The sequence below is a fragment of the Pteropus vampyrus genome, unplaced genomic scaffold (genome assembly GCF_000151845.1).
Source record: "Pteropus vampyrus isolate Shadow unplaced genomic scaffold, Pvam_2.0 Scaffold37, whole genome shotgun sequence".
Taxonomy (NCBI): Eukaryota; Metazoa; Chordata; class Mammalia; order Chiroptera; family Pteropodidae; genus Pteropus; species Pteropus vampyrus.
In genome coordinates, this window is record NW_011888818.1 from 5,690,272 (window position 1) to 5,715,264 (window position 24,993).

The 24,993-nt window shown below is 33.4% G+C and overlaps 1 protein-coding gene and 1 pseudogene across 5 annotated transcripts in view; both read left to right on the forward strand.

Moving 5' to 3' along the window:
* Window positions 1-24,993, forward strand: part of GCFC2 (GC-rich sequence DNA-binding factor 2) — a 44,054-nt gene that overhangs the window by 2,320 nt on the left and 16,741 nt on the right. The window contains exons 2-11 of one of the 5 annotated variants that reach the window (XM_023529443.1): window positions 1,608-1,742; window positions 5,100-5,324; window positions 6,640-6,737; window positions 10,537-10,652; window positions 15,722-15,908; window positions 17,331-17,454; window positions 18,367-18,448; window positions 18,955-19,067; window positions 19,880-20,079; window positions 21,867-22,017. In XM_023529443.1, coding sequence (XP_023385211.1) covers window positions 1,608-1,742; window positions 5,100-5,324; window positions 6,640-6,737; window positions 10,537-10,652; window positions 15,722-15,908; window positions 17,331-17,454; window positions 18,367-18,448; window positions 18,955-19,067; window positions 19,880-20,079; window positions 21,867-22,017 — 1,431 coding nt within the window. Of the gene's footprint in view, window positions 1-1,607; window positions 1,755-5,099; window positions 5,325-6,639; window positions 6,738-10,536; window positions 10,653-15,721; window positions 15,909-17,330; window positions 17,455-18,366; window positions 18,485-18,954; window positions 19,068-19,879; window positions 20,080-21,866; window positions 22,018-24,993 lie in introns of those variants that run through there. The other 4 variants (XM_011358081.2, XM_011358080.2, XM_023529444.1 and 1 more) reach the window with 4 other exon arrangements.
* On the forward strand, window positions 21,664-21,779 carry LOC111738395 (annotated as a pseudogene).

The window sequence follows — 24,993 nt, forward strand, 5'->3', positions numbered from 1 at the left end:
TTCTAAAAAGTGGTTCTCAAACTTTTTTGTTTTACTACCCCGTTTATATACTCTTAAAAATGATTAAGGATCCCAACAGCCTTTACTTTCTGTCGATTATATTTTTTATTCTGGTATAACCCATATTGATATGGTAAACCATATTAAAATTTTAAGATAAATTTTTATTCATTTTTAATTACCCCATTACACATAAGAATAACATTTTTTTGTGAAAAATAACTATTTTCCAAAAAATAGAGTGGCATTGTTTTCACTTTGCACATCTAATGTCTAGCTTAATGGAAAACAGCTCAAATCTCGAATGCTTCTGCATTCAGTCTGTTGTGACTTTTCTTTCTCTTGATGTGAAGAAACCACAAAAATGTAATTGAGAGTCATACTTAATAGCCTTTTTTAGATCATTGTAGGTATTCTGCTTTAATATTACAACAAAGTTCAAGGAGTAATAGTTTTTTAAAGATTAGTTTGCAACATGGAAGCTAAAACCATCATTTTTTTTTTTTTTTTTTTTGTACTCCATTACATTAAAATACACTATTCTGTTTTGTATTTTGGACGGATCTTTTACCCATGCATGGTCGGTAACATCACGCTTTGACTATTTGTAAAGCATTGGTTCACTGAGTTTGCAGATCTTCAAATGTTGATATATTTTATTATACTATATTTTTAAAAATCTCTTAATGTTACTATCGATGTCATCAGTCTTTATTGGAAATTTATCAAGTTCACAGTGGAGGAGATAAGTTTTCCAATATTCCAGATTTCATTTCAAATCTCTAATTCTTGAAGTGAAAGGCATAACTTTGCTCATTTTTGAGAAAATGTCAGCTATCCATATCTGAATAGAGTTTGTCAGTCATTCCAAGTAAAACGATGTACCTCCTGGAAGACAGTGGCTAGTTCAAAGTACAGATCATCACACAGGTGCTTTTCATTGAGGCAACCATTACATTTCAGTATGTCCCAGAAGTGCATTGTGCATGATTCCATTTGTTCCACAGATTATTAAAAAAAGTACTTTTTTAATACTCAAGGGTCAAGATTTAATAAAATTATTCATTTTTTGTTGCTTTATTAAGGACTCTATGTTAAACTGCCTTTTTTTTTTCCCTGCTTGTGCATGGTGGTGAAGAATACAGTGATTGCTACTAATGTACACTTTGTGACACTGGACATGTTATTTAGCCTTTCCAGTCCTGATGAAGACATTTCATAGAATTGTGAATATTAAATAAACCTTTTAAAACATTTCAATGTGCCTAACATACTAAGTGTACATTATTTTTTTTTCCTGTTTATTCATTGCAACCTTTTGTTTGTTTGTTTTCAGTATTCCTTCACTTTTTCTCAAACATTTCCTTCCCTTTTCTCAGTACATCCTTTAAAGAGTATTTTACTAGTAAGAAGATAGAACAAATATGGTAATTCTTTATACATTTATTAGGCCATCCATTGGTTTCAGAGAGAATGGAAGTTGGAAAAAGATCTGTATATCTACTTTAAATATGTGGAGTAAAATTGAAATACCATATTATACATATGCCATGTGTTGCTCAGAATTTTAATTATTGATTCTACTATCTTATTATATTCAAAAAATGTCCTGTTAGAATCCAGAACAGTTGATCTTTCAACAGATGAAGAGGACGGAACACATCATGCCTCAGAAAGTAAGGATGATCAGAGTTCATCTTCCAACAGCTCTAGTTCTCTGGAAGAAGAATTTTCATCAATAGGTTGGTGATTCGGTAATTTTGTTTAAGAACTTTATTTCTAATACAGTATTTTCTATACCAGTGATCTTACTGTTGATAACACAGCAAACTAGTGAAGTGTGGGGGCAGGTAAGTCATTAGTAATGATTATCAAAGTGCCAAAATTGACTGCTCATTTCCATTGCATAACAGGCCTAAGGTCAGACAGCTTGTAAGAGGCAAAGCTGAGATTCAAACCCCGGCAACTTGCTCCAGAATCTCCATTCTTAACCACTGTGCTATATTAGGTGACTCATGCCAATATTTGAAGGATGGTAAGATTTTGTCAGTGAGGAAGTTTCAGGTACAGAATGTAGCATATATACAACTTGAGGGAAGATAACATGGCTTGTGTAGAAAACTAAAAATAGCTGTTAGACTGAAAATATTTGGTTGGAGTTTAAGAAAGAACTAAAAAAAGTAAGCAAAAGGACAAATTGGATTCAGATAATGCAGGTCTTGGGGGAACTACTGAAAATTATATGCAACTAGGTGACATGGTCATTTTTGTGTGTTAGATCAGTCCAGTTCATGGGTTAGCAAATTACCTCCTGTGGGCCAAATCTGGCTCACCACCAGCTTTTATAAATAAAGTTTTATTAAAGCACAGCCACAATTATTTAAATATGTATTTTCTGTGGATGCTTTTGCACTACAGTGGCAAAGTGGAGAAGTTGACAGACTTTATAGCCCACAAAGCCATAAATATTTATCTGGCCTGTTACTTGTAGCTCAAAGGTTCATAATTTGTTTTGTGCCGTGAACTCTTTTCAGTCTCATAAAACCTAAGACCCCTTTTGAGAAAATAAAGTAAAATACATAGCTTTATAAAGGAAACAATCGATTTGAAATATAATTGTCAAAATATATTTTAAAAAACATAATAAGTGATTTATTAACTCATTAATTAACAGGAACTTTTTTGTAATTTTTCTTCTTATACAAGTTCACAAGGTACAGGTACTTGGTGATGAATTCAGTATTAAGAATTGAAGCCTACTAGACAAGTGAAGCCTTTCCTGGACTACATACAGTGCTGTCCGGAAGAACTCTCTGCTCTGATGTAAAAATTCTGTGTCTTCACTATCACAGTAGCCCCTAGCCACATGTGACTATAGAGCTCTTGAAATGTGGCTAGTGCAAATAAAAACCATGATTTTTAATTTGGTTAAATTTAAATAGTCACATATGGCTAGTGGTTACCAAATTGAACAGAGCTCCTATAGAAAATGATGACTTAAACAGTGTACAGTGTAAGGCAGTAGTTGTAAAGTATTGGCAGCATTGCACACCTACGGAAAGAAGGCAGCATTTGGAAATGTGTTGGGATAGTTTTTAATTATCATAGGCACTAAGGTATTGCTGGTATGTACTGCCCTGGAAGCAAGTGATGATAAATATCTTGCAAAGTGCAGGATAGCTCTGCATGGTGAAGAATTGTCGTTCCTCAGATGCCCCTTTGAGAAACACTGATTGAAAGTTAAAAAAGTCCTGTGAGGAACATTTTTTTCCTTCTTTTTTTCTGGAGAAGAAAGATGAAGAAGGAATGTAATAAATTTAAGGACTGGTATGTGGAAGGAGTGCATTTATTTATTTATTTTGTTGTTGTTAGATGTTAGAACTACTAGAATGATCCAGTGATGGAATATCTGTCTTGAGATGTTCACTGTTGCAGATACTGCTTGCTACCAATGAGGCATCATATCTAACTTCGTCCCCTTAGATAGGATGATGCATGTGAAATTATTTATCGGTTATAAATCTATAAAAAACATGATTTAATTATTATAAAGTAGTGTGCTAACTTTATTAATTAATCCCATGTCTGCCCAACATCTGCTATGTGAGAAACCTTTAAGTTAGGTGTTAGATATAGACATGACAAGATAGAGTACTCTTCTCTTGAACCTTTACTTTTTTTATTGTAGCTTGAGAGAATTAGCTTTATGTAGTACTGGTATCTCACTAGTGAGTCCATTCCTTGTGATTTATTAATTAAACTCTAACAAGTCATTTGAAGGTGAATCACTTCCAATTCAAGTATTTCTGTTTCTATAGTCATACACTTGAGTATTTGAACCAAAGTGTATGGTCTTAACTTGGTTGCACATTAAAATCTCCTAGGGGGCTATAAAAACACTGCTGCTCAGCTGCACCTCAGGTTAATTAACTCTGAATTGCTGGGCTGGGAGCCTGGGTACCACCAGTAAATTATCAAGTTTCCCAGGTGATTCTAATGTGTAGTCAGGGTCTGTGAGTAGATTTGGCAGCACGTATACTAATGTGTAGTCAGGGTAGAGAAATGACAGTGTAACTGGAGATGGTTTTGAATTTTAATTCTGCTTTGGGTTATATTAGCTTTATCGCTCAGCTTTAAAGACGTGCCTTCTTGTCTTCAGTCACATCACAATAAAATCATTAAAATAGACAAGACAAAATACAGAGCCCTTTTGCAGATTCCTACATTGCTTCATAATCAACATTTTTTTTGAAGTAGTTATTTAACAAGTTAAGAATCCAGTGTGCTATGTGATTTTCTCCACATGTTTGAACATTATCCACAAGGAAAACCTACAACTGTTAAATGTTTTGAGAGGATGAAGAGACACCTGACTTGTATCATTTTCCTGATACTAGTCTATAAGTACCAGTCTATAAAAAGCAAATCACTTGATTTGCTATTCCTTGCTTTTAATGAGCATACCTTGCTTTCTAGTGATTACCACCTACTGCTGCATAATATTTTTCACCTGATAAATGAACTTGATTATTTCTTTTATACTTTTTAACACCTTACATTTATTCACATGGGACTCACTTCAGGACCTTGAAGGCCGACTTGGTTCTGTGCTGGTTGTAGTCTGTTTCTCACTCTCTATATGCCTGGATGCCCAAAGGAGAGGGGTGGATTGTAGTACAGTGTCCTTCTTACTTTGTATTTGACTAGTCTGTCATCATTACGCTAACCTCTGCAGTTCTCACTAACTGAGTGACTACATGTTCAGCCTTCTCCATACTCTAACCTGGCAATCTCAGCACTTTTGGAAGTGAGAAAAAACCCTCAATAAAAACTAAGCAACAACATTAATCAACGAGAGTTAAAAGATAAATTGGAATGATTTTACTATATTTTCTCACACTTCTAGATTTGGTTCATTTCTCTATATTTAATCTCAATAGTTTTCCATTACTGATACAGATTTTAAGCCATTTAGTTATATTTTTATCAAAATAGTGAAAAAATTGGCAAAACAGTGTCTTTTTTCTTTATTGAAATGTGAGGAATATGTATTTCTATTGGTGCTTGGTTTTCAGTGTTCTCCTCTTTGTTTCTTTCAGTGAATATCCCTGATGCAGCTTTTATTCAGGCAGCCCGCAGAAAACGTGAATTGGCCAGGGCCCAAGAGGACTATATTTCTTTGGATGTGAAACATACTTCTACCGTCTCTGTTATGAGGAAAAACAGTGATGAAGATCCTGAGAGTGAGCCTGATGACCATGAAAAGAGAATACCATTTACCCCAAAGCCTACAACACTTAGACAAAAAATGGCTGAAGAAACAGGTACATATTTAATTTATTTACAATATATGAACACTAAGGCATTTTTATTCAAATAAAATATCATGATAGAAACTCCATAAAAAGATAATGTAGTGTCTCATATTCTAAAGGGTGTTAAAGTTGGTTTTTATTTAATACCTATTTGGTCAATGACTTATTGGCCTATAAAAGACATGTCTGTATCAAAATGTTATTATCAAAGGGTATATATAATAATGTTTACTATTATCTGCTCTCCACTTGATCTTTTGACAGGTTAAAGAAATTTACACTTATTTTTGATATTGAAAACTTTCATTGTCACCTTTATAAAGATATTTTTTTTAATGTGGAAGCATCTACAGGGATTTTAGGTATCATGTATTAAAATCTTCCCTGCTATGATAAACAGTTTCCTTAACCAATTATCTTTAGTTCTCACAAGACTATTTTCACATTTCTCATTTATAAACAATAATATGTTTTACCAAAGTGTCAGTGCCTAGCTGATTGAGAAGGGAAAGTTTGGGTGGTGAGATGCCCAGTTAGAAGAATGCACAAGGGGCTGACATGAGAATGAAATGGCAGGCACGAACTTTATTGTGGGGAGTGCAGTTCTATTGCAGGAGCGCGCTTCTGCTTCTGCTCTTCCTCTGCTCCTTTTCTTGTGCTCCCCTTCTGCTCTCCAGGGGACCGCGTAGCTCCACACATAGCAAAGTGCAGTAGTGGCATTCAGCCACACCTGCATGATACAATAAGCTGAATTATGTTTATATATTTTAGGCGTAAGCGCCCTACTACACTAACGTGACAGTCTAAATCCAGGGTCCTATTCCTGGCTGCGAGCTGGATCACAGCCAGACCTGGGACCAGCCAGGCCTAGGACCCACACAAAGCTTTTGTCACTTCAAATATTTCAGAATGAGACTTGGTTTCTTATAACCCAGAAATTGTTTTTTAAATATTTAGATTCTCAGGTACAATTAAGAAGCTCTGATAAGGAAAACCAAATGTTTCATCTTTTCCAGGCTTTTTTTCCTGAGATTTGAGTCAGACACTTAGGCAATGAATGCAGTTTCTGGAGTCAGATTGCTAAATGCAAGTCCCAGATTCAGCACAGTCCTCAGACAAGTTATTTCATCTCCTAATATCTGAGTTTCCTCATTTATAAAATGAGAGTGATAATAATGCCTTCTTCTCAGAATTATTATGAAGAATATGTTAACACACATAAAGGACTGCTAAGCCAGCACATTATAAGCCCCCCAAAAATGTTAGCTGCTGCTATTAAAATGGAAAAAATACTGAATATTTATACATGAATTTTTTTTCCTAGCAACCAGAAATGAAGAAACAAGTGAAGAAAGTCAGGAAGATGAAAATCAAGATATTTGGGAACAACAGCAAATGAGAAAAGCAGTTAAAATCACAGAGGTAATAATTTTTTATCCCAAGTATATGTTTCCTGTGGCTGCTATAACAAAGTACCAAACTTGACACCTTAAAAGAAAAGAAATTTATTCTCTCACAGTTGTGGAGGCCAGAAGTCTGAAATAAATGTTTTGGCAGGGCTGTGCTTCTTTGGAGGCTCTAGAGGAGAATCCTTTTTTGCCTTTTTCAAGTTCTGGTCACTCCAGGTGTTCCTTGCGTTGTGACTGGATTACTCCTCTGCCTCCTTCACAGGACCTTCTCTGTGCCTCTACTCTGTATGCCTCTTATAAGGACACTTGTTGGATTTAGGGACCATTTGGATAATCCAGGATGATCTTATCTTGACGTAGCTCACTTCATTACAACCACAAAGATCTTTTTTCCAAATAAGATCATATTTGCAAGTTCCAGGGATTAGAACATAGACATATCTTTTGGGAGGCCACCATTCATCCTGCTTCGCCATTCATATATGTTCTTTTCTTATCAGATTATAAATATCTTCCACATATTATAAGCCACTTGAGAGGACTATATCTTTTTATCTTTAATGGTATAATAACTGACAGTATATATTATATGGTAAATGCATAATCGTGAAGCTAAAACAAACCCACAAACAAAAAGAATATTGTATTTGGGGTCAAAAGTCCTAGATTTGGGTTCTGGCACTACCACCAAAATATATACTCCATAAGGTCAAGAATTATTAACTATTGTGTTCATTTTTATATCTCACAGTGCCTAATATTGTGAATGCTCCATAAATACTTGTATGACTTGTCAAATCATTTAATTTTTCTAAATCTCAGTTTTCTGGGAAATGATGGAATGATTTCCCATTTCTGAGAAATGAGAATGATAATGTTATCTACCTGAGTAGGCTGTAATGCTCAAAATTATAATGATCTAAATTAAAGTTCTTATAAATTGTATAATAGCACACAGATATAAGTTTTTATTTAGTCCTTTCAACAAGAATGCTTTGAAAGATTATTTGCTCTTTTAAGTAAGAAATTATTGTATAATTTCCATGTTCTTAAAACTAAAAAACTAAAGGTAGGCTTTTGATTGTAATTTAGAAATCTCTGACCAGAGAAATGATTTAGGGGACTATATTTATGACTGTAACAGGCATAGATACCCTGCCTTTTAGGAAAATCAATACAGTAACAGCATTAAAAAAAATACTTTAAGAAAAAACATGCCATAGTTCTTACTGTAACTGCTCAAGTTTGCATAATTCCTTTTTAATTGAAATATTTGTTTAATTACAGTCATAGTGTACATTAGAAGTACCCGAACTTTTTCATTCATGGAACCCCTAGGCCAAAAGAAGTACCAAACAATTACATTATTAAGTAGTTAGGTCCAAATAATGTAATAAGATTAATGTCCTAATAACTTAGAAGCCATTTGGAAAAAAATAATAATTAAATTGAAGAAGACAACTTTTAATTTTATTTTTAAGTAACTACAATTACTTACTAATGAGATGTGTGTACCTTTTGGGTGCTGCATGACCTCTCAGACCTTGGAATCAGATTGGAGGCTGTCATTCTCATCTCCTGCTCCACATTGATTTTCAACCACTACTTTTTATTACATCATCTGCCAAAAACCCAGCTTCACTAATAAGACCATCAAAAGACTTCATCATCAATGTAGCACAATCTAATGTTGCAACTATGAATTAATTATAATTGAACTAGCAGTCCAACAAATGTTGAGTATTGCTTCGTTTTCCTAAAAAAATTTTAAATACCTTACATCACCCCTTTGAGTTCACTAGGATGCCTTGGTATAGTTTGGGACAATATGCATTTGAGACAGTGTGCACATTATGCATACTTTTTTGAATTCTGATCTCTTTGCTTAACATGCTATAAATATTTTCCCTTGTTTCTACATTGTTATAATAGTAACTAATTTTAAAAGCTGCATAATATTTATCAGAGTCAATGAATCATGATTTTCTTAGTCATTCTTCTTTTTGGTGAGCATGCTAGGTTAGTTGGAATCTGAATTTTTTTTCTTATTAATAAGAATTGATAAATATTTGCTTTTCTTTTTCTTCCCTTCTTTTTTTCTTTTATTCAGATGTTTGTTTTTGAATTGTTCTCTTAAGATAATGGCCAAGAGTGGTAATAAAAGAGATGAACATTTTTATGGCACTTACTATATTTTTCTCTGTTGCTTTCTGAAATTTAGATTGATCTGCAGTGTGTGCGACTGTTTCACCACAATCTTGCGAGCTTTAGGTGCAAGTTTAGTTGGTGAAAATGGAATTTCAAATTTATTTAATTTGCATTTTTATTACTAATGTGGGTACTTTTACTGATTCTTTTATTGAAGATTTACCACATGCCACTGTATTGGTTTTCTGTGACCTGCTGTACCAAATTACCACAAACTTGGTAGCTTAAAACAACAGCAGTTTATTTTCTCACACTTCTGGAGGCCAGAAATCCAAAATCAAGATTTTGGTAGAGCTATACTACTTCTAAAAGCTCTATGGGATAATCTGTTCCTTGACTATTTTAGCTTCTGGTGGCTGATGGCATTCTTTGGCTTTTAGCTATATCTGTTTCTGTTCCATCTTTCTACCACCACCTTTCATTGCATCCCAAAACTTCCTTTCCCTCTCTCTTATGAGCATACGTGTAATCACATTTAGTATGGCCCATCTAGATAAGTCAAGATAAGCTCCTCCTCTCTAGATCCTTAATTTAATCACATCTTTTGCCATATAAGGTAATAGTCACAGGTTTTGGGAGGTTAAGACATGCACATATCTTTTTGGTGTCACTATTCAGCCTCTACGGCCACTTAACAGTGATGAGCACTACAATATACAATCTTTGCAGGGGAGAGACAATTAAACAATTTTTATAGTGAAATCTTATAGTTTCTATGACAGAACTATGCCCAAGATGGCTAAAAAGAGCAAATGAGTGGTCAATTTTATAGGCAGAAAGTTGAATGGGAAGATTTTGAAAGGCCTCTACAGAAAGTCATACTTAAATGGGTTTTTGAAAGATGTTTATGAAATAAGGGATCTGAGAGAAAGTAAGATATCAGGAGTAAGGACATAAATTTGAAATAGTCTGATTAGTTTAGGGTTTTGCAGGTATGATTGGAGCTTGATGGAAGGCTTGGTAAGAATTGATATGAGAAATGATGGTGCCTCATGGAAAATATTAAAAGAGATAGTTAAGCCAATGAATTGGCTAAGTATCTGGTCCACTTCACATATCCTTATCTGAAACAGATTCTCTAGAACCTTTTCAATATTCTAAGCATGGTGGCGATGAGCTATGATGAGCCAGAAGACAGTAATGTGAAATATACCATGTTTTACAAGATATATAGTTAAAAATGTATTCCTCTGTACATAACAGAAAACCCAATAGCTTAAACAAAATTAAAAGCTTTACCTAGAAACCCACCAGCAGACTTCCATTTACTTTTCTTTGACTGTTATGTAGCAACTCTGTCATGGAAGACAGGTGTTTAGTTTTCTGAGAATATATTAGATCATAAAACTATTAGCTTTAAAAACACTGAGAACTAAGCTTTTGTGAAAAATAAGATTTTATAGTTTTCCTCTCGTATGTAAATTTAAAGTTCTAAATTTTAAAACTGAGAATTTGAAAAACATTTTATTATAACTATGAAAAATGTCAATGGCATGGAATTTTGAACTGGTAAGATCTTGGAGTATCGAATCTGCTTTTGTGCTATTAATAGTTGTAAGATTAATGAATATTGAAAACAACATGAATTTTCATCTTATTTTTAGGGACGAGATATCGACCTTTCCCACAATAGTGAGTCTCAAACAATGAAGAAGTTCGATACTTCCATTTCATTTCCACCAGTAAATTTAGAAATTATAAAGAAGCAATTAAATACTAGGTAAGTAGTATTCATCTTAAAATTTACATTTGTCCTAGATATTTAATAGTGAAAAAAATTAGCACTATATATATAAAATCTTTTAAATTGTTAAATATAAATATTAACATTAAACAGATTTATAGGAAAAATAGCATCACACTACCAAAACATTTCCATTTTTGTGTATGTCTTTTTAATTTTTGTAATAGGTATATATAATATGGTTAAAATCAAATAAATATCAAGTTCTGCTTTTTTTACTTAATGTTTTGATAAACATTTATCTGCACTTAGCTTTTAATTTTAAAAAAATATGTTGCAAACGATGGCAGCAAGATGCCAAAACACGAAGCTCATTCCCCCACAGAGATACCAACTTAACGATAACATCTGTTTTAAAAAGCCTTTATTGAGAACTCCAGAAATGAATTGGGAAGTCACAGTACCACTGGCAAGCTCAAAGATAAAAAGAGCCACATTGTAATGGGTAAGAAAAGCTATTTCATTTCAACTGCATCAGCCCCTCCCACAAGCCAGCACTGCTTATGATAGAAAAAGCCCTACTTATGGCTTCTCTATTAGAAGAAAAGAAGAGTGGAACATACATCCAGCATTTTTGCTTTTGGGGGAACTGCCCAAGGGACTCATTTCTGCTTCATCTATCTCAGAGCACCAATGAGGAACTTGGGACCACGGAGAACAAAAGAGAGCTCAGTGGCTTGTTGCAGAGCCAGAAAGTGTGCAGTATTATAGATGGACACCAGAGGGAACAAAATACTATAGACTCTCCAGAAAAGAAAACCAAAACTCTCTAGTTGGGAAATTTCATGTGAAAGCTCAGAAAAGATGCATTCTCCCATAAAAAGTTTGAAAAGACACCCATTCCCCCACCTCCTAAGAATCTCTAGCCAGGCTGATTGGTGAAGTTCCTCCCATGTACAAAGCAATTTCCTTTAAGTGCATTTTTTAAATACACAAAACACAACAAAAAAATAACCAAACACATGAAGAAACACGGGAACATGGTCTAATCAAAGGAACAAATAAATCTCCAGAACAAATTCTAAAGAAACAGAGATCTATGAATTACCTGACAAAGAATTCAGAATCATCCTCTTAAAGAAGCTCAGTGTGCTACAAGAAAACACAGACAAATAAATGAAATCAGAGAAACAGTACATGAACAAAGTTAGGATATCAACAAATATAAATAGAAACTATTAAAAAGAACCTGAGATTCTGGAGTTGAAGAATATGATAACTGAACTGAAAAATTCACTAGAGGGACCAACAGCAGACTTGATCAAGCAAAAGAAAGAAGCAGTGACCTCAAATACTAGCTAGTCATTTGAAATTATCTAGTCAGAGAAACATAAAAAAGAATGAAGAGAAATGAAGAAAGCCTAAGGGGCTTATGGAACACCATCAAGTAGAACAACGTATACATTATGGGAGTCCAAGGAGAAGAGAGGCAGAATGGATCAGAGAACTTGTGCAAAGATATAATGGCCAAAAATTTAACAATCTGAGGAAAGAATTGAACATCCAATTTAATGAAGCTCAAAATGAGGACTCAAATGAGGATAAACCCGAAGAGGCTTATATGAGACATATTATAATCAAACTTTCTAAAGGCAAACACTTTTGAAAGCCTTCAGACAAAAGCACCTCTTATGTACAAGGTGCCCTGTAAGATTACCAGCAGATATCTCACCGGTATTATAGGCCAGAAGAGAATAGGATGATATAGTCAAAATATTAGCAAACCTAATTCAACAACACATTAAAAGAATTATATATCATGACTAAGTGGGATTGATTCCTGGAATACAGCGATGTTTCATATGAAACACAGTGTGATATACTATATCAGTATTATGAAGGACAAAAACCACATGACCATCTCAATTATTACAGAAAAAGCATTTGACAAAACTGAACACTCTTTCATGATAACACTCAACCAGCTAGGAGTAGAAGGAAATTACCTAAACATAATAAAGGTTATATATGAGAAGCTCACAGCTAACATGATATATTCAATAGTGAAAAAGTAAAAGCTTTCCCTGTAACATCAGGAACAAGGCAAGGATGCCTATTCTTGCCACTTTTGTTCAATGAAGTATTGAAAGTCTTAGCCATATAATTCAGGCAAGAAAAGGAAATAAAAAGCATCCAAATAGGAAAGGAAAGAATAAAATTATTTCTGTTCACAGATGATATGGTCTTATATGTAGGAAACCCTGAAGACTACGCATACACACTACAAACAAGAAAGAGGTAATTACTAGAGCTAATAAAAGCCAGCAAGATTTCAGGATACAAAATCAACACACTAGTCAGTTGTTTCTATGCTGTAATAATGGAAAATCCAAAAAGTATATTAAGAAAACACTCTCATTTACATTAGCATCAAAAAGAATGAAGCAGGAATAAACTAAGGAGTCGAAAGATTTGTATACTGAAAACTATAAAACATTGCTGAAAGAAATTGAAGATAAATATCTCGTATTCATGGATTAGAAAACTTAATATTGTTGAAATGTTTACATTATCCAAACAGTCTATAGATATAATGCATTCCCTATCAAAATCTCCATGGCATTATTTTTAGAGAAATAAAAAAAAAATCTTAAAATTTATATGAGATCTCAAGGAACCCAACCCTGTTTTGGTTTAAATAACCCAAAATAATTGAAAAAAAAAAACACACGCACACACAAATGCAAAAACAAGCAAGTGGGACTATAAACTAAAAAGCTTCTGCCCCTCGAAGGAAGCAATCAACAGAATAAAAAGGCAACCTCTGAATTGGTAGAAAATATTTGTAAACCATTTATCTGATAAGTGTTAACATACAAAATATGTTTAAAAAATCATACAACTCAACAACAAAACAATCCAATGGAAAAATGGGCAAAGGATTTGAATGGATAATTTTCAAAGAAGACCTACAATTGGCCAAGAAACATGAACAGATGCTCAGCGTCGCTAATCATTAGGAAAATGATTATAAAACTGCAGTGAGATATCACCTCATATCTGTTAGGATGACTGCTGTGAAAAAAAAAAATAATTGTAGAGAAAAGGGAACTCATTATACACTTGGTGGTAATGTAAAATGGTACAGCTGCTATGGAAAACAGTCTGGAGAGTTCTCAAAATTAAAAATAGAATTACTGTATAATCCAGCAATCCCACTTTTGGACATACAGCCAAAAGAATCGAAAATAATTGAAGAAATGTTTGCACACCTGTTTATTATAGCTGTTAGTTGCAGTAGCTTAGAGATGGAAGTAACCTAAATGTTCAACAGTTGCATGGATAAAGAAAATGTGATATTTACATACAGTGGAATTTTATCAGCCTTAAAAAAAGGAAATTTTGTTTTATGCTATAACATGGATGGACCTTGAGGACTAAGTGAAGTAAGTCAAGTTAAAAAGAGTTAAATACTACATGATTATACTTATATAAGGTATCTAAGGTAGTCAAGTGCTTGGAAACAAAGTAAAATAGTGGCTGCCAGGGATAGGGGAATGAGAGAGAAAGGAAAAGAGCATTACAGCAATTAACAGTTATTGATTAGTAGGTATAGAGTTTCAGTTCCACCAGATGAAAAAGTTCTAGAGATCTGTTACGTAATAATATACATATAGTTAATAGTACTGTACTATATTTAAAATTGTAAAAATTATAAATTTTGTTGAGTGTTCTTAACTATGACAAAAAATAAGCATAATAGTAATATTCATATAGTTAATATATCATAATTAAGGATTTCTCTGTTGGCCATTTTGATTTCTAAATTTTCTCTATTATAGATGATGCTACAGATAATGGACATTTTGTTCTTGTAGGTCATTTTATTTGTTCTATTATTTCTTAAAATAAATTTCCATGGAAAGTTGATCTTGGCAAAAGTTAAGCATAAGTATATGGCTCTTGATACAGATTACCTTTCTGACGTACAGCTAACCTTTAATCTACTGCTATTATCTTTTAAATAGTATTAATCTCAATATAAATGGTATTTTTGCTAAAAATAAGGCAATCCTGGTGATACACTGTTTTGTTTTAAATATATTTTCTGTTTTACTGCTCAGGATCTAGTGTGCATCTTTAGATATATGAAAGAATAAGTATGATGGTAAAAGTCTAGTTCTTATAACATTTGATACACGGAGAGAGTTTGTTTCTCCTATGAAAGCAAGTATTTTTAAAGAACATTTTCATTGCCTGTTTTTTCTAATACCTGAGAATAGGTTCAGAATTTTCTTTCCCTGTTTCTTTTGTATAATTCAGCTTTAAAATAGCTTTATGCCTTTATCATATTGCAGCCAAAATGTCTTGGTCATAGTCATTCGGTTAAATGGTTTGATGTAGAAAATGACATTTTGTAGCATTTTATAGTGAAATAAATATATGAAAATCTTTATTTGTATCGGTTTTTAAATATTAGGTTATCTCTGTATTCTAGGGGCTCGGCAGACTTCCAACCCACTGCCTGTTTTTGTAATTAAAGTTTTTGGAATGCAGCCATGCTTGTGCGGTTATGGATTGTCTATGGCTCCTTTCGTGCTACAACACAGAATTAAATAGTTGCAACAGCAGGCATCTAGCCTCCAAAGGCTAAAATGTTTACTATCTGGACCTTTATATGATTCTTTTTCAGTAGTGATGTTAAATGATGAGATTGCCTTGATTCAAGATTATTTTTGTAATAACTTTACTATGGTTTACTGTCCTTTTGATGTTCCTCCTTTAGTTGAAAGAAAAGAACTAGAATTATAGCTATTGCATCTAGTATTGCATATTACTCGGAATTTATGCAAAAAGGAAAGGTTGGAAAGGGCTAAAACCACCCTATAATTAGCTTGAGCACCAAAAATCCTCTAAGTGTCCTTTCCTACCTTTCCCTTTGAGACCTCTTTCATTGTGATGCTCTCCTTTCCTCAGGTTTATGGGATTGTCAGTTTCCTTGGTGGTCTATGTAAGGTAGCTTTGAAAAAATCTCATCGAGTAGTACTTACTACAGTAGAAATGAAAGTTTGAAAATCAATTTTTATTTATATTTCTTTATACAGATTAACATTACTGCAGGATACTCACCGCTCACACCTGAGGGAATATGAAAAATATGTACAAGATGTCAAGAGCTCAAAGAGTACAATCCACAACCTAGAGAATTCATCAAATCAAACTCTAAATTTTAAATTCTATAAAAGCATGAAAATTTATGTGGAAAATTTAATTGACTGTCTTAATGAAAAGGTACATGGCTGTAAATATTCATATCATTTTCTTTTTATGGAGAAATTCCCTTATCATGTAATTTACGAAAAAAACTAAATCCCACAACTACTTTTCCTCTAGTGTTTTTCCTACACATTTTAATATCCTGTGATATTAAGTATTCCCCTAATGTTGATAGTTAAGGCATTAGCATATAAATTTTTGTGTTAAAATTTTATCTGTTTAAGAAAAATTTCTAGAAAATAAATTATTAAGCCAAAAGGTCTAAATGTTTTTAAGTCTTATGAAACATTGCTAAACTATTCCAGAAAGATTGAATATTTTATTTTTAGTTTAGTACATTAAAAAATGGTTTTTGTTTTATATATTTATTTTGATCTCAAACCTGTTTTATTAACACATGTAATTTTTCTTATAAATTGTCTTCTTTACCATGGCTTTTTGTTGTTATTGTTCACAGTAGGGGTTCTTCTTTTTTTTTTTTTTTTGCCATATATTATGAACAATTCTTTATTGCTTAAAATTTTTAATGCTTTACCCTACTTGATGTAGGTAAACTTTCCAGTTTGTTTTGTCTTTTGGTTTTGTTAGCAGCGGTTTTTTGACATCCACATGTTTTGAAATGTTTGTCTCAATCAAATGTATGAATCATTCTTCTCCTATGGTTTCTGTTTTTGTTTTATGCATGCTAAGTCGTTACATTGAGGTCTTAAGTTGTCCTTTTTAAACCATTTTTAATCATTTTAAAAATGTATTCTACTTTCTGTATTAGTTTTTATTTACTATTGTTTTAAGTTGTCTTTTAATGCTACTAGGTAGTTACTTTCTGAAGCATTTACTACAATGTAACTTTCTTCTTTCATCCTTGAAGAATTGCACTGTTAAAGTCTTGTCAGCCTACACAATGATGTATCCATAGCAGCAGCTATGGATATATCATTGGAGTTGGAGAAATTACCCAAGAAATGTAACAATGCCAGTTTCAGTTGGTCACTCATTTCCATTTTGCAACTTTCTTACCTGTCAAGTTAGGTCTCTTCTGTTCTCCACTTTTTATAATTTTACCAGTTTCCTCAAGTGCCCCTCTGCAGTTTGCCCCCTCAGCCCATTAAGACTGGCTGCACCCATCATTTCCTCTTCCTCTTCTGTCTCAAAGAACCCTTATACATCCACTCTTATCTGTGTTCCTGACTCTAGTCCATTTGGTTTTATTATTTATATTTATAGCTGTTCTAGTACAGTGTTGGTATTCTAATTTTATTAATATTAAAAGTATTTACAGCTAGGTCTGTTCCTCACAGTGTTTTTTTAATTGGCATGCTATAAATAATGAAAATGTTTCTTTATGTGAGAATTGATCATATTCATATGCTAATACATAAATATTACATTTTATTATTCGTTATTGATGATCCACAAAATGTTATATATGTATTTCAGATTATCAACATCCAAGAAATAGAATCATCCATGCATGCACTCCTTTTAAAACAAGCCATGATCCTTATGAAACGCAGGCAAGATGAATTAAAACATCAATCAACATATTTACAACAGTTATCACGTTAGTATTTTTCATGTTCAATGTGATTTAATATTCATTAAGCTAAATTATCAACTAGAGAATAAAATATCTTTATTTCTGTATAAAAAATGCCTTTTGTGTATTTTTCCTCTAACCTTTCATCCATCTCCTTCCCAAAACCTTTAGAGCTAGGGTTTGAAAATGTCTTAGGTCTACAACCAAAAAATAAATATTATAATTCTTAATTTCTTAGTATTTGAGACAAAATATTTATATGGCCATTTAATGACTGTTTTGAGAAGAGTTGATATAAATCTATAGACTTTATAAAGTTTCCATGGCCCTTCCACAGATTGGTTATGAAGGTTAAAGAAATTCTGGTTGATTTCAATATAGAATCATCTGTAAGATCTCATTATATAAGATTTGTATGCTATCTTTTAGTTCTCATGCTGCTTTTGTATTTTAAGAGATGTCTTATTTTGATTAAAGTGCTGTTAGGGAACAGTGAAAGTGATGAGACCATCACAAGTAGTCGATAATAGCAAAAGCAAAATGACTTAGAAACACATGACATTTAGTTGGTCATGCATTATAGTACATGCTAAAATAGGAAATAACATAAATAACATGGATGATGCAAATATGTCTAGCATTTGGATACAGGGACAGAAAAAACTGGTGAAAACTGCTAAAAAAAGAATATGAAGAGAAGAAACAATGGTAGAATTTTGTTAGTGTTCTGAAGCTGCTGAACTATATTCCCCAGCCAAGGCACATTTTCTTACACTTGCAAACTCAATGCCTGTTAGCATTGTGATACAGAATTAACATTGCATGATGAAATATGGAATTTAAGCATATTATATATATTTATATATACATATGTACATACATACCTAAGATATAACTCATTTTCAAAGTGTTTCACTTTATTTCTTTTGAGAACAGGCAAAGCTGAGACATCAACAAATGGAGACTTGGCCATAGATGAAAAAACTCAATGGATTTTAGAAGAGATTGAATCTCGAAGGTAGCTATATAAAGTGAAGACTTAAAGCATCATTGAGCAAGTATTTTGTACTACTATAATACAATTAACCATATGGTATAATTAACCATAACCTAACAAATTAGTATGTGAGAATGATGTAAAACCAGTATTTAGTTAAGCAGTCTTAACTAAATTTAAATCCTTAATCTCAGGGTTTAAAAACACATTGGTGTACTTGGATGAATCAAAAGTAATGGGTAGAATGACATTTATCAGTTTGGGAATTGCTGCTAGGTAGAAGCCAGTCCTAATTATATTGTTAACCTAATCTTCAAAATCTGGGTAGCCTACGGGAATGTCTCATAAGAAATTTAAATTAATGAAGCTAAAATGTCAAAAATATTAACATAAAATTGTGTGCTAATACAATGCTGTATTTCTGGGCATTTTAAATAAATTTTGACTTCTACTTTTAGTTTTAAAGCATTTACTTTCAGCAAGAGCTATTTGTTTTTAATTGATTTTTGGTTTATTTTAAAATACAGGGCACGAAGAAGACAAGCAAGAACACTTTCTGGAAATTGTGATCATCAGGAAGGGACATCTAGTGATGATGAACTATCTTCAGCAGACATGACTGACTTCCAAAAAAGCCAAGGTCAGTCACCACGTTTCTAATGTGTCTTGATTTAAAGTATTGAAATGGTGGGAAATGCTTTGCAGTGATTGCCCTAAAATACATAAACTATATAAAGTAGTTGGGAAAATTCAGGAAAAAGGAAATACATTTTTATCTCCTTTAAGACTTTTCCCACCTTTGAAAATATGGGATAAAATGGAAGAGCATTGAATACTACTGCATCTATAGTTTTTTCCCTCAGCCTTTCTCATCTCCTATTATAAAGGAACCATGAACATTTTTGGTTTTATTTCTCCACTACATACTTTCTATATTTTAATTTTTAATTTAAAATAATTGAATATAGTCAAGTCATTTTAGTATTATGAAATAGTAAAATATGTATAGTTGTAAGAGCCGTGGGTTTTACAGTTGGATGGGTTTGATGAGGGCTCTATATTGTGTGATCTTGTGCAGATTCCTCAATCTCCCTAAATCTCTAAATCTGATATTAGTTTTTGTTTGTAAATAGGCTAATAACACCTACCTTATAAAGAAGATCATTATGATGAAATGAAATAATGTATTTGTAATGTTTTCACATATAGCAGGGACTCAGCAAATGCTAAATTTTATTAGTGTTGATCATTATTGCTTTTATTACTAAAGTGATTTTTAATAAAACTAATTTATATGTTAATATGTAATATATGTAAATTTATATGTTAATATTATGAAATCAAAGGAAAAGTTCAGCTCAATTGATTACACGGTCATACATGACCATGTTTATAGTAAGCAAAGTTCACAATATTAAGACGCATAATATACAAAGACCCATTTGTTCACAGGTGACATTTTACAAGATCACAAGAAGATTTTTGAAGATGTGCATGATGATTTTTGTAATATCCAGAATATTTTGTTGAAATTTCAACAATGGCGAGAGAAGTTTCCTGATTCTTATTATGAAGCTTTCATTGGTTTATGCATACCGAAACTTTTAAATCCCCTAATCCGAGTTCAGTTGATTGATTGGAATCCTCTTAAGGTATTTAAGTTTAACACATGAAAAAACTAATTCTGATCACATTATTTACTTAAATTCCATTGTTAGTAGATTATAAAATACTTCACTTTTAGAGTTGGAGTTGATAATTAGTGCTTTGGAATAATAGTCTACACCCATCTTTTTTGGTCCTCACTTTATTTTTGAGGCTGAGTGGCACTAGACACCAGTAAAGGAAACACCTTTTTTTAGCTGCCTCTGTGATAAATTTAAGATCACTCAAAAAAGTAAAGGTGGTATTAGATCTTAAGAATTTTATATTCTGAGGACATTAGCTACCAAGAGTTCTGAAGCTGGAGATGACATATTGGGAATAGTTGGTTAGGAAAGCCTAATTGAGGAGGAATTTAAAATGGAGATTTGAGGGCATATAGGATTTAAATAGGATGTTCAGATCTTAAGAGATATGAGCTTGCTTTGGTGAATAATGAGAGGAGTGACATGATGAAAGTAATGTTTTATGAAGTCCTAGCAGTAGGCTAACTTGGAGAGAAGGAAGATGAGAGGTAGAGATAGATAGATAGATAGATAGGTAGGTTGATAGATAGAGAGAGAGAGAGATGAAGGAATTTGCTGTAGCCCAAGTTCAAGGTTATGAATTCCTTACATAGGGTTATAGTGACAAAGGGAAGAGAAAAAGAGTTGATTACAGGAGGTGTTATGAAATAAGAATCAGTAAAATGCTGAGAATAACCCTAACTTGCCACATCCAAATATGACCCCATGATTTGGTTTCTGGGTTATTAAAACAATAGTAGTTCCATTAATGGAAATGGGGACTTTTCAGAGAGGGAAAAGTTTTGAAGAAAGTTTCACTTTCCAGATAATGAAGTGATAGCGGGACGTCCGTGTGGATATGCCTAATAAGCAAACGGAAATGAGAAAATGAAATTCTAGGAAGAGAGGAGAGCTGAAGGTAAAGATTTAACAAAATGAAGGATAAAGCCATATTCGTTTATCTTTCTCTGCCCTAGTCATGCATGCCTGTTCTGTGTTAGGTTCAAGGTTGTGTAGTCTTCATAATACAGACACCAAGCATATCCCTAAGAAAATGGTAGGCAGTTTGGTGGGCCAGCAGCCTAGCTGTTAACCATTCAAGGTGAATAGAGTACTCTTGTTATGCCTAGCAGAGATATGTTTAATCAACAAATAATATTTGGCTATCTGCTGTTTGCCTAGTAAGCTAAACCACGTGCAAAATACACATTTGTACCTGTGAGAATTGAGGAAGCCAGAAGGGAATTTTGCTTGAGGTAAATGAATTTTTATAAATAAATTCCATGGTTATTTTAAGTGCTAGTCTAACAAATATATATTTTGCTCCTAATAGCATTTGCGATGTGGTAGGCTTTGAACACACTGTGGTTATTTTTAGAGTATTTGTCATAAGAATTAATGTTTGAAATGTATACATATTGCTTAGACATCCTGTCTTATGTGTGTCATCCTGCCTGGCCTTGGTAGTCTACTGCTGTATACATGAAGTTAAAATATGGACTTATTTTCTGATCCTTAGAAAGCTCTGGTGATTACTGAACAAATTAACCATTTAAAAATAAACTAATGGTCTATGGCCGTGCTACCCTGAACACACCCAATCCCGTCTGATCTTGGAAGCTAAGCAGGGTGCCTGGTTAGTACTTGGATGGGAGACCACCTAGGAAGACCAGGTGCTGTAGGCATTAAAAAATAAATAAAAATAATTTTAAAAATAAAAATAAACTAATATTCGAGAATTTATTTATAACTTTGATAATTTTATTTATAAGTTTGATTCCATAGGTTTAAAACAGATGCCATGGTTCACATCTATAGAAGAATTTATAGATAGTAGTATGGAAGATTCAAAGAAGGAAAATCATTCTGATAAGAAAATCTTGTCTGCTGTCATCAACAAAACAATTATTCCTCGACTTATAGGTATTGCTTTATAACCTTAATAAAATTAAATTGTTTTGGGGAAGAGTATAAGATTATTAATTTCTGTTATAGTCACAATTTTTTTCTCAGAAGTTTTTGAATAGAAGGAACTGTTATATGCAGTAAAAATCAACAAATTTTAAAAAAATGCTTGTTCCTGCAAGTGATTTGCTACCAAGTTGTTGATAATCTCTAGCCTTTAGCATTTGTGACGTGTGTTGCTTTTATAACTCCTAGGCCGTTTATTAGTGGAACACTTCCATCTCAACTACAGGTATTTCTTCTTAACTTGTCCCCTTATGTTTCTTCTCTTTTTTCCTTCCTTACTTAAAAAAAAAACATTACTACTATTCCCTCACATCGGCCACTGGCAATCTTAAGCACTTAGCATTGATGCTATACTTAAGTCTAAAGACCTTTGTTTTACCGGAAATTGTACTTAGTAAGGATCTCTTGTCACTGACAATGGATTCTGGCAGCAAAATCTACATAACTCTTAAAAGATGAAGCAGACAGCTTTATATTGCTCCTCAGCCAGCTTTACTAAACGTTAAAGATTTTTCTCAGTGTAATTTGCTGTGCGTGATGAGGTGTATTAGAATGTTACTACTTTTAACTACTAGCTGTATTAATGATAACATAGAATGTGTGTGCTTCATTTGAGTACTCTTCTAAAAACTCCAGATACTTCACTAACAATTAAACGGTCCCTCATAAAGTAAGTAACATGAGAAATTAACACTGTATATTCTCAAGTCTTATGCTGGACTCTCTTCATATCCCTGGATAATTTCACACTGTCCTTTAGTGCCATCCATATCTGTATGGTAACCACTAATTATATGTAGCTATTAAAATATAAATTTGAACTAAGTAAAATTAAAATTCAGTTCCTCAGTTATACTAGCCACGTTTTAAATGCTCAGTAGTCTTACGTAGTTCATGGCTGTCATATGCTGAGCACATCCACTTGGGTGTCCAACAGGCAACTCAGACTCCACGTGCAAAATTATACTTCTCATCTTTGCTGCAGACTTGCTCCTATGTTCCTTATCTAGAAAATGACATCCACAGATTCAAACCAGAATCTTCAAGTTATCCACTTTCTCTTCTTTGTTACCTCTTTTTATAAGCAATTGCCAAGTCTACTCTTTTTTCCTTTTTCCAACCTACTTTCTATACTATAACCATAGTGATCTGTCTCAAATATGAGTCTGATTCTGTCTTACCTCACTTATAACACTTTAATTATTCTTAACTGCCTGACAGATAGTCTAAACTCATTAACATAGCTTTCTAGGCCTTTCAGAATTCCATCTCTGTTTAGTAATTCTCCAGCCCCTTCTCTTGCCAAGCCCCACTCCTTCCCCTCATCCCCACCTCTACTGTACTTCAGCTGTACTCTCTTAGGCATGTGCACTTTCAGTGCTCCATTCCATTTGACAGACCTCCCAGCCCCACCTCTTTCGTTTGGCTAACTAGCTCCTCTTCATCTTTCAGGACTCAATGTGGACAGTATTCTAGGAACTGGTTTAGGCATACCTCTCTGGGTTCCTATAGCACTCTGGACTTATACTTATGGTGGCATCTACACACTGAATTCTATGGTTTATCTAAGCATTTTTATTTGCTGTTAGACAAATTGTTCAAAGGCAACTACTTAGTCTTATTTATTGCTCTGTCTCCTATATTAAATGTGAAGCACATAGTAGGTTCTCAGTATCAGTGGACTGAACATTTCTAAGGTTATTAGAAGCCTAACATTCTAGATGTTTGAGAAATAGCTGTTTTTGTTTTTGGCTTGTTTTTTTTGTTTGTTTGTTTGTTTTTAAGCTGTGTAATTTTTTATATTATTTAACTCGTATTTTACAAGGGTCTACCCTTTATCAGGCACTGTTATTGTTTCAGCATATCCAGCAATGAACAAAATAATAATCCCTGCCCTTGTGGAACTTACTTTCTGTGAAGAAGACAGATTAGAAACAAGATAAAATCTAGAGCATGTTAGTTACAAGGCTAAGAAGAAAAATGAAATAAGAGAAAGGGATAAAAATTATCAAAGAGGAATGCAATTTAAAATAAGTTGGCCTTCCTGAGGTCATAATTGAGCAGATTCCAAAAGGAAGTAAAGAAGTGGGCCATATGAATATCTGAGGGAACAGCATCCAAGGCAGCAGAAACAGCAGGTGCAAAGGCACTGAGGCAGGAGCCAGCCTGGTTTGCTTAGCAAACAGCACTTAGGCCAGTGTAGCTATAGAAAGTAAGAAGAGGTTAGCAAGAATGGCAGGAGCCGCATCAGATAGGGCCTTATTATCACGTGTAAAGACTTTATTTTTTAATGTAAGTGAAAGCGAGAAGCATTTGGAAGATTTTAAGCAGAGAAGTGCAGAGAAGTGATGTGATCTACCTTAACATTTAATAGAATTACTCTGGTTACTGTGTTGAGAATGAACTGTAAACAGATTGGTTAGGAAGCTTTGCAGTAACCCAAGCAGCAGAAGATAATGGCCTGGGCTAGGGAGTTAAAAGTGGAGGTACCAAAAAGTGGTTGAATTCTGTATATATTTTAAAGGTAGCACTGACAATTTGCTAATGCATTGGATGTGGAGCTAGAGAGAAAGATAGGAATCAAGAATGACTCCATGGTTGTGGGCCTGAGCAGCTGGCTTTGTTGCCATTTCCTGAAGCAGAAAAGATTGAGAAGAGCAAGTTGAGGGTAGGAAGTGTATCAGGAGCTCAGTTTGACATGTGTTGAGCTTGAGATGCCTGTCATCCAGGTGGAGATGTCAACGAGGCTGTTGAGTATATGAATCCAAAGGAGTGGTCCAGATAGAAGATATAAGTTTGGAACTTATCAAAACATAGATGGCATTTAAAGCCACAAAACTGACTTTAAATATTAAGAGTATAGATACAGATAGGAAAATAAAGAGAAAGTGACCTGAGTTCTAAGGCACTGCAGCATTTAGAAAGTCA